The 10,948-nt window shown below is 39.0% G+C and overlaps 1 protein-coding gene across 1 annotated transcript; it reads left to right on the top strand.

Annotated features, from left to right (window-relative positions):
• Nucleotides 1–696: 696 nt before the first annotated feature.
• LOC145489824 (CD151 antigen-like) lies at nucleotides 697–10,746 on the top strand. The gene is made up of 8 exons (XM_081468880.1): nucleotides 697–1,995; nucleotides 2,085–2,176; nucleotides 4,887–5,078; nucleotides 5,397–5,471; nucleotides 7,166–7,270; nucleotides 7,928–8,083; nucleotides 8,796–8,879; nucleotides 9,403–10,746. Exons 2-8 carry the CDS (start codon nucleotides 2,108–2,110, stop codon nucleotides 9,460–9,462), a joined length of 741 nt encoding a protein of 246 aa, XP_081325006.1. The 5' UTR covers nucleotides 697–1,995; nucleotides 2,085–2,107; the 3' UTR covers nucleotides 9,463–10,746.
• The last annotated feature ends 202 nt before the right edge of the window (nucleotides 10,747–10,948 follow it).

The raw sequence follows: 10,948 nt of genomic DNA, 5'->3' as shown, positions 1-10,948 counted from the left end.
TTCAAATTTAGGAGAAGATGGGGGCGCTTATTCGAAGGGAGGCGCTAATTCGAGGATTTACGGTATATACCCTGGTGTCTAGCGACAAAATTAAACTAAGCTCAGTGATCGTTCGCTTGGGAAACTACATTACGTGCAAACAATTTTGAACGTTCAATTTTCGGACACTTTTTGTCTCATTTCGGACAACTTTCGGACAGCAATTTCGGACACTTTGCTGAAACTTAACCTAAGTAAATTTACGCCCACAGAACACGAATTAGACTGAAACAACACAAAAAGGTGGTTGGAAGCCTTAAGAGTTTAAGAATACACCGACGAGAAATTAACACAAATTCTATTAAGCCATTACGTATGTCAAGTAGTGTCTCAACTGGAGTGCGCTCCATAAAGCCTGGCATAAAGGAAACTAAGAGCTTTGGAGAAGCTTTATACTGTACTGTAAATATTTCGGACGCTTAAAAATTTCGGACGATTTTATCTTCGGACACTTATTTTGTCCGAAATTAAAATCGTCCGTCCTCAGTAGCTCTCACCTTGGAGTGCTTTTCTGTTGCAAAATGTTCCTTTACTTCACGCACCTTGGAAATCCTGCTTTCCGCTCTATCTTCTTCCACCGCCCGTAGAATTCCCCTACTCTTACCACCGGATATCTGTGCCCATATCTCCCCCCCCCCATTTGTGATAGCTATCTATGAGCAAACGTCCTGTTTTCTAAGAGTATAATAGGGTAATCAGGATCAATTCATTAGAATTTTTTTAAAAAAGAGATATTGCCTGTAATGGTGGTGTCAATCATGACATTGTCTCTCCTTGATCTAGTTTTTCTTCTTACTCGTACGTACAGGAATTACGTCCGAGCACAGTAGAACCTTTTTTGAGGTAGGAACGGGGGACAAGCCCGACTAGACAACGTACCGTACAAAATCAATACATAGTCAGACAGACAGGTGATGAAAAGAGAGAAAAGCAACAACTGAAGGAAACTATCCTCGCGTACCATCGAATTTGTAGAACTAACTTTAAAAATAGAAAAATAATATTTAGCGAACCGATAATAGTTACATGTGTTTTTGCAGTCGCTATCATTACAATACCAAGGAAACTCTTTATTTCATTGACATTGTGTACTTTTGAACTAGAATCGGATGTTTGTGTCAGAGAAAACCATCTGATTTAGCCATTATTCTTTTCAATCTTTCACCTTGCCTGAGATAAGCTAGCGCAGGATTCCCGCGCGAAAATAAATAAACAGCCGAACAACGAACTTTTTGTCATGAACTTCCTTCTTCAGAAGCTTGTTTAGGCAGTGTTTACATTCTCCCGGCACTTGTTAGCTAGCTACTAATCGAGCCACAAGTTTATCTTAATATTGACCTCGTAACGCTGATAAAATTAAAGCAAAATTTTCGTAAGGTGAATTAACCCACAAGTTATTTCTGATATGATTAAAAGATGTCTCAATGTGGCTTGAATCGCGCTGTGTAAACACACATGAAACCTTGCGACCGCTTGAGGTGATAATAAGTGATCGAAAATCAGTGCTTTTTCTATCCGCATGTCGTTTTCTTTTCTTTTAACAAATCTTCAGCTTAAGATTGCTGTTAAAGAAAAAAACTAATAGCATGCCCGCAGAGTGCTAGCTTTGAACCTTAATTCAGTTTCACCTGCCCTGGCCATTCGCCTCACTAATAGCCGGCCATCTGTCAAATGAGAAAAGAGTAGAAGCAGGCCTGCTGTCAACACATCATTGTCATGAAGTGATTTGATTGGTCGAGAAGTAAACCAAATGTTAAGATCAGGCGATTGTCAATCAAATAGTATGTTAATTTCCACTCTGTACAGAAGAAGAAAATTTATGCAGGTTCGAAAGGAAAAAAAGAAAACATCCACTGAACGTAACCTTTCTCTGAAGCTGGGAGGTGGCCGTGACGAGAAGGCGAGAGACTGCGAGTGAGAGAGATCGCGTTTGTGGTATTTAGAGTTAGTTGAAAGGTAAAACATCACAGATTATTTATGTCATCTGTGGTCCGATTGGGAGAGATCGATCGCTTGTATCTCATTTGATCTTTATTTTGTTTAAGGGTTAAAAAAGAACCGTCTTAAAATGGCGGGGCTCGATTGCGGCAGAAATTGTTTGAAGTTCCTGCTCTGTGTCTTCAACTTAGTGTTTTGGGTAAGTAAAGCATCTAATTTTTTGGACCTTTTTTCACTTCTTAACTGACTTGACTTTTTGTCTAAGTAATAACGTTTTGTTTTCATTTCTGAAAATCGAACAAAAAAACCTGGTTTCGGCTTTTGCATCGCTGTATGCGGCACTAACCACTCATTAATGTTTAAGCGTCTTGCCACCCGACGTAAATTTCTACGGCCTCTACTTAATTGAGATCAACGCTGTGACTGTATTTCAACGGCAATATGGATGAAGGGCAAACTTTTCTTGAAAATTTCTATATTTTTTTTTTCTGAGGAAACAATTATTTCTAGGTGTTGTGATTTGCTTCACTGGGTAAATTATAGTAGTTCAAGTATTCGAAATTTGGCATTTTATTTCTTTTGAAGTAATTTTAAGCTTTTAATCAGACAAGAAGAAGCTCGGCGCTGACTTTTACCTTTTACCTTGGAGAGAACTCATCGGCAAATTTGCGGCTTAAAAAATAAATTATACCTAGGAGATTTGCAAGTTCATGATCTTAAGCCATAAATTTTTGCTTTCCATTTTAATTTTATTATAGAGAGGTTCCTTGCCGCTTTGCTGTTACGCGCAAAGAAATAGGAAAGGGAGCTCAGCCGCCATATTTAATTTTTGCTTCCTTCTTTCAAGAAACGACATATGTTTTTATTTCCGGCCTTGAATAGAATTTAAATTTTTTTTTTCAAGCAAGAAAATACATTTAGAATTTTATCAGCGATAAAGGTCTATGAAAAGGGGAAGAGTTTCGTCCTGCTCGTCGGAAAAGGTGCAATTTTTACAAGGAAATAAAGTGAGTTCTCGAAAGCTTCCCTTTTAAGCTTTTTGACAAGTGCGAGCGATAAAGAATAGGGAAGTGTCATGGAGGCTTCCTATTGTCTTTTAAAAATAGGTAGTGATTGAAAACACATGAAAAAGGACGAGACTACAAAAGAATCTTTAAGCATCTAACGCAAAAAACCTGAAGTTCATGACCCAGTAGACAAATCCCGTATTGCAGACTGACAGGGAGTATATTCAGCGGTCAAGATATTTCATTAATTATCCTGCTAGCGGCAGTAACCAGGACAGCGAGTTACTTCAAGAAAAATGTCAACTTCAGTTACACTCGAGAAAATTTTTTTCTTATTGCCTCAATTGTTTTAAATGGTTGGGGGTTTTTTAGTATCTTTTTCTTTACTGTCTACTGTCCAGATATTCTTTTGTAGCAGGAGCCCATGATGGGCTTCTGTTTGTAGGCAATGTCCCTATCGAAAAGCCAATGAAACTTTAAGCTTTGAATTTCTGTATGTGTGATTCATTATAGATTCGTTTATATGAATCAAAATAGATAGAAAAATTGAAACAACAACGGTAAATAAGTGCCAGATCACATTTTTGTTCTAATTATATTCATATTTTGTATTCTATTTGATCTCGGTGGTCGGGAAAATGAGCGATAAGCAATCTCAAACAAGGCTGATATTTGCTCAGGGTTTCGACATTAGAATTATTAGCAATAATACTCTTGTGCTCGTGTTGTCGCCCAGATGTTCATTTCCTGCTTGGGCTCTAATTATTATTTTACCGGCGGCAAATTTTTGTATCTATCTCTAAGCTACCCTCAAAACGCCGTTGTCATTTAGTGCATCAAAAGATAGATTTCCCAGATATGGAATTGTTGTAAAGAAGGGATTAGCGACTTTTCTCGCCGTCAAAGGCTTAGATCTGTCGTCATCCAATCTTAGGGCTGTGCAATCTCACTCCCAGGGAACGCGATCCGTTCCGTCGGCTGGATAAATGCGTAAGTGTGCCCTGGACACAAGTTTGAGGTGGAGCTGTGGAATCACAAGGCACTTGTGTAGGTTGCAAAAAGCGATTAAAGATAAAAAAAATCCATTAGACTTTGTACGTATAACGAAAAAGAATGCATGTGACAACCAAAAACAATATATGTTTTATCTTATCATCGATTTCGGTTTGTGGTTGGAGAGAAAAAAAAATATGATTATGAGTGTGTAATGTATTGTGATTTTAGAATCCTGCTCAAAAATTAATTTTATTTTTATCGAAGATATTTTCTTCTTTTGGTCGTTTTTCGCTTTTACTGTTTTTAAACTGTAATTAGTCTTGAAAAACCGACTGAAGGAGAACGGAATATAACTGGTTAGTCCCGTTTTGGAATTTTACCATTGTCGAACAACCCCTGTCCTCGGCATTTTTAGCCATCTTGTTAAAGTATTATTTCGAGCGTAAATTTATCGTCGTTAATGTAGCTACTAATGATCCCAATTACTTAACACCGCAAATTAGGCCGGTCCAGATTGTGCTCGTAAAATGTTGGAAGGTTGCTCACTGGAATGTCAAAAAGGTGGCTACCTAAATTTCGTGATGTTTTTATATAAACGTTAATTAAAGCTTTATTTTTTGTTCTTCACAATAATTGCTAACATCCGTCAAGAAAAATAGTTTGAAACTTAGCTTTAAAGAGTTGCTCGTAAACATGGCTGAAAATGTTTAAGGGTACTCTTAAGTCCAACGGAACAAACCACATGATTCATTTGATGTTTTGCCGAACGTTGTTGAGTGACAGGTCATGTGTTCAACTTCAAAAAGTTGATAAACAGTCAAGAAATTCGAATTTGTTAAAGTATATCCAAGCAAAGAAGAGCCCAGTTTTTTGACGATAAAACTCTTTGGTTATTCTTGTTTCCAGGCCGCAGGTATTGCAGTCATGTCCGTGGGGATCTTTGCACGAGTAAGTGCCAATAACTACGAGGGACTGATGGACCAAACTGGCTTCAAGTCTGCCGCCAACATTCTGATAGCCGCGGGAGCCCTGGTAATGATCATCGGAGCTATCGGATGTTGTGGAGTGATGAAAGAGAAGAAATGGCTGCTTCTTTTGGTAAGATGTAAATTAGCTTAGGTTTAGATTTGGCTTATAATAGACGGATCAAAACTTATTACAACCGACCAATGATTGCTAACAAACTTTACACGAGTCTTACAGCCGATAACATCATGGCTAAACTGACCAATCACTTTCAACGGACCAAATTTATAACATCATCCACTAACTAACACAATCTATTCACTTGATTCTGAAGACGACCATGGACGATCATACAAGATGAACTACGGTTTATAACATTGTTGGGCTTCTTGTTTTGTTTGTTGTCCTGTTTTGATTCTTTGTGCTTTTTTTCTTTAATCTTCAATGCAGTATTCGTTCCTGGTGCTGATGATTTTCATTTTGGAGATCGCGTCTGGAATCATGGCCTATGCTCAAAGAGACAAGGTAATCACAAACCCTAGATGCATCTTTTAACTATCAAAACCGAAATGTTATTTTTCACAAGTACATATATGAAGTCATATCAAGAGATAGTGATATCTTCCGAGTGCGGTTCGATAAATATGTGTTATTTGCCGGCTTAGGGTCGGTCCGTATAGTGAAAAACTGTGACCGAGGTCTTGAGAATGCTGCCCGAGGCCTGCGGCCTCGGGCAGCATTTTCAAGTCCGAGGTGCAATGAATTGGTTTTACAGATTACAAATGGGTTTGTTTACGTAACTTTGACATTGAACTGAATCGGCTTGCGCGCCGTCTACTAACGATTTGTATAAAGCTCCTCACAACGATCGAGTAACTCAGATAGTAGACAAAGAAAGATGTATTAAAACACAGATTTTTTTCGAACTACTTTATGTTAGTTGCATTTATTTCACCAGTTAAGTTCTCCAGAATTGTTTTTGCGGTGTGAAATTTCGTGCGAAGTTTGAAGTTTTACTACAAAAACAATTTCTGTCAGTCGTTGCAATTGAATGGCAGAAAGCGAGGAAATTCGTTAAGTGTATTCCACAGAAATTATCCTAAATACAGCAACGATCAGAGAGGTAAACTCGCCATTACAGCGCTAAGCTACAAACAACCAAGCAAACTCTCAAAACTTCAAAACACTCAATTGAATTTACTTACAGTGACTTTCCTTGCCATTCTAAAGTGAACAAAGATAAACTTGCGTTGATTAATCGTCGATGGACGTGTAAAAAAGGCAAAAGATTGACGATTACCGCTAACTTTTAGGAGCGAAATTTAGGCAGAGAAGAAAAAATCCGGCCCGTGGGCCGTATCGTAAAAAGCTGGACCGGTCAAGTGCGTATGATTAGCCAATCAAATTCGAGGATTTAGGGATCCGGCCCGCTCAGATGCTTGAGAAAAAAATAACAACATTTATTATATGGCTAGCTCCGCGAGCGGGCAAGATGAATCAAATCCTGCGCTGTGATTGGCTACTCGAGCGGGCAAGATGGAGCTATCTTGCCCGCTCGGGACTACCCGCCGTGTCCCGCAAGAAATATTTCCCCGAAAGCCATATAATAAATCCTTTATTGACCAAGCTGGTTCGGTCAAGATGGCTGGATATTGGCCTCGTTCTTTTTTTGGCGAGTTTATAGACCTCGACTCCGTCTCGGTCCATAAACTCGCAAGAAAAAGAACTTGGCCAATATCCAGCCATCTTGACCTCACACTTGGTCAATAACCCATATTTATACCATGCCATAGAAAATACAGCCAATCAGAATACAAAAAAAGCCGTTGTATTCTCGACAGTTTTACACCGAACCTTCCCATCATGCACTGCGTTGATATTGTTGGCCACTGTATTTTCAATGGTATGAAATAGTTATGAAATACTTTCTCGTGGTATATCATGGAATGCCCCACTTGTCACTCGTATTTTCTTAATTGGTGTGCAAACTCGCCTAAAGGCTCGTGTGTGCACCGAGAAAATACAAGTGACTCGTGGGATATTCCATAGTATACCACTCAAAAGCGTTGGATAACTAGCATGTATTTGATGAAAAAAACACTATTCAACACCGTTCAAATGACGAGCTCTGATTGGTAAAACAACATATTGAACAATCTGAAATTTAATTTAATTTCTCACTTCAGCGCGTACATAACGTCTTACTATGGTTGTTTTAGGTTATCAGCAAGATAGAAAGCATGGTGAACAGCGCTATCACGAAGGACTACGGACAGACAGATCACGAGAAGTTAACCAAGGCCATTGATAAGGCACAACAAGATGTGAGCGCTCAAGTTGTGCTTTAAAATTAATTGATAATAAATGAGCGGGTAGATTATTTATAGCCTAGTAGATATCTGAGAAGATGATTTTTCTGACATATAAGAATTCCGAAGAATTCCGATTTCTCCAAGCTGGAGAATTGCTTACCATGTATGCCTATATCTCTGAACAGAACTAGAAGTATCCCCTAAATATAAACTGAAATTAATTTGTGGTTTAAATGAAGATCGTCTGGTATAGAGTTTTGATTTGTTCTGTAAATTCTGACTATAACGTGGAGGCGCAGTGGCTTCATGGTTAGTACGCTCGACTCTGGATCGAGCGGTCCGGGTTCGAGCCCTGGTCGGAGACATTGTGCTGTGTTCTCGGGCAAGACACCCAGGTGTATAAATGGGTACCAGCGAATTTAATGCTGGAGGTAACCCTGCGATGAACTACTTAGCTCGTATCCAGACTTTACGTTACAATCACAATATTCTTATTATTTCATTTCTTATCCATAGAGTTTATAGTTTCGTTCTTGATACTTAAATTTCGGTAGTCCGATGTGTCCCGATATTGGAAAGATGGAGAGACCGGTCCTTTCACAAAACAAAAAGATAGCTGAAGATGTTTTTACAAGATAATGATGATATTTTTTGTTCTTTGCTGGACAGTTGAAGTGTTGTGGTGTTTCGGGTCCGTCTGACTGGAAAAACTCATCATGGTACAAGAGCAGTGAAAAAAAATCTGAACCTTACCCCGAGTCCTGCTGCAAAAACCAAGTTCCAAATTGTAGTGCGTCGGCCAAAAGTGAAGACATCTATCAAGAAGTGAGTATGACAACAATTATTTCCTCCTTTGCAGACTACGGTGAAACGGCCACCCGTGAAAGCTGCTTGCATAGTCTACACTCCTACAGAACATAGAAATGATATCATAAAATGTGTAAATAGTGATACCGTAAAAACCCACGCATAAGAACCTGTTAGGCTAAAATTCCCCAGTTTAGCATCCCTCACATAAAATCTCGATACAGGTTCTTATTCTCAAAATATAGAGTTTCAAATATAAACGATAACTCAGATTACTGTTAAATTGTCAGGCATTTAGGGTGGAGTTATTTTCTTCGACTGTGGCTTCTGCGTGTCAAGAAAAATGTGTGAATGATTCAACATAAAGGCTACACACATGAGTACAAGTTGTTGCTTTTTTAAAAAAAATTAAGAACCTGATTAAGAACCTGGTTAGCCTAATTTCACAGTAAGCGCCATTTATATAAGAAACTATGAGGGCTAACTAGAAAAAACTTAGGTCTATGGACTATAAGGGCGCATATAATGCAAACAGTGTTGTCAGCACGCAAAGTTTGACCTGGTCTGCCAGGGTTATCTGTTGTTTGTTTGCTTATTTGAGTAGACCTTGGAAAAGGTTTGTAGTAAGATCTATCCCACTCACCTTTCTTTGGCGCACAGGAAAGAATGCTATTAATTTAAGGTGCGACCTAAACTGGAGACCAAACTCTTTTAATTTGTTTGTTTTAAGGGTTGTTCCAAAGCACTACAAGATTTCGTGAAAGGGAAAATGGCTGTAATTGGAGGAATAGGTGTTGGAATCGCCATTTTGCAGGTAAGTCTTGCCATCCTTTTTAGCCTAACTAGCATTTAAATTTTTCTGGTTTAGTAAGCATGAAGCTCAAATCAAATCAGTCCCATTGTAGATAAGAAGCCAATAATAAGAAGAATACGAATAAGAATGAGACCAAGAATGGGACTGGGCATGAGCGTGAGCCCGAGCCTAAGCCCAAGCACAAGCCTGAGACTGAGCATGAGACCGAGACCGAGCCTGAGACCGAGCCTGAGACCGACTGGGCTTGAGACTGAGACCGAGACCAAGATCGAAACTGAGATTTAGACCGAGACTCAGCGTGAGCCTGAGACTAAGACTGAGACAAAGCGAGACCGAGACAGTTCAGGCATTTCGATGTCAAAATTAATTGATTTATGTAAAATCCAAATTTTGCAATAAAACATTATTTTTGCAATAAAGACATTATTGGAGACCTGTTTCCAATAATGTCTCCCCAAATTCAATATGGCGGCAGAAAAACTTGGTCACTCTATTGACAGTGTCTTCTTTCTTATCTTTGCAGATTCTCGGTGTTGTGTTTGCCATTTGTCTTTTCCGTTCCATTGGATACGAGAAGATATAATTTAAGATTATTTATTAGGGATGGGTGAGATATCTGAAGAGGAAAATATGGGGACAGTTGTCTGTTGCCAGATAACAGGCATGGAAGTTATTTTGCTTTTGGCCGAGTGTGGCTGTAATGAATTAGAAAAGCGTTTAATCCGTTCTCATCGTAGTGACCCTTTTTACAATTAACTTACTGCCTCTGTGCTGTGCTTCACTCTTATAAGCACCAGTTCAAGCCTAGAACCCAGGAATTTTCTATTGTGGCACACGACTGACTCCTTCTCAGGATTTTGCTTGCCAAAGAGAGAACACCCGGGGTCTAGGTTGAGTATTAAGTACATCTAGTATAGCAAACTCCCCCTTATGTAAAGTGCCTATTTCAAAAGGGAATGGCTTTTATTTATTTATTTTTTTGTATTTTCTTAACGATATAAACGCTAACAAGGGATTAATTGAGCACCACGACTAAGACCTTGACCTGTGAATGTATTTTAAGGGGAGCAATAAAATTCTCAGAGTGTAGCAAAGATCAAATAGCCAACTTAAGAATAAAGCATTTCCTTTCTTCACCTCAGAAGGGGCAACAAGTATCGCACGAAAAATAAGAGTTGTCATTGCAGTTCTAAGTTTTGGCATGCAAACGAGGCCACAGCTGGTCCATCCGGAACCCTAAGGCAATATTTCGGTGGCGGCTTTCGTTTGCTTTTGATTGGGTAATAAACGGCACTTGTTCCCCTGATTGCCGCGGGATGCTGGGGAGGAGAAGGAGGAGGAGGAGGAGGAGTTTTCTCCAGTCTATTAAAAGAAGTGAAAATAGGTCATTAAAATTCTGGTCAAAAAATTCACCTTTCTTAGTTTACACGCCCCTTTCCCGGTCGCCTTTACTTCGTCACTGTATATCAAGTTTTACTGTCTTGAAATATCTGATCACCTAATTTTCGCCACTGTTACAAGTGTTCTGAATGTTCCTTTCATTTAAAATTAGCTAAGAGCTATTTTCTATCTGTGAATGAAACCGAGTAATTGCGTTCCTTTTTCATTTGAAATTAAGTAAACATTAAACTAATTACTTTAATTAGCTGTACACGCGTCAAATCTCTTGTTTTGACACGAATGGTCGCGCACTGGGCTGGTTTTTGTAGTTGGACTTGGACGGAAGGGCGGGCTAAAGAATTGATTACTGCAACACCGACAACCTAACTAGGTATTAACCCTAATCCTGACTTGAGCAACAGGGCACAGCAGGAATCTAAAGGCATTCATCAGCAGTTCTACAATTTTGATAGTTTTTCTTTCATCGCTACTTGCCAATTATTCCTTAACAGAGAGCTTAAGGTGGCCGAACACAGTTTTCAAGAGCCTATGCCTAATTCACGATTACTTTTAAGCTATTTATGCTTTGGCGTCAAGGTTAACCACAGAAGGGTTTATTATCGCATTTTGGCTAAGGTGTGTGCTGTTGCTATGGCAACGGGGCTGGATAAAAACAAGGCTTAAAAAAT

This window comes from Orbicella franksi, chromosome 6, assembly GCF_964199315.1.
Source record: "Orbicella franksi chromosome 6, jaOrbFran1.1, whole genome shotgun sequence".
NCBI classification, from domain to species: domain Eukaryota; kingdom Metazoa; phylum Cnidaria; class Anthozoa; order Scleractinia; family Merulinidae; genus Orbicella; species Orbicella franksi.
This window is presented reverse-complemented; position numbering and strand designations above follow the sequence as displayed.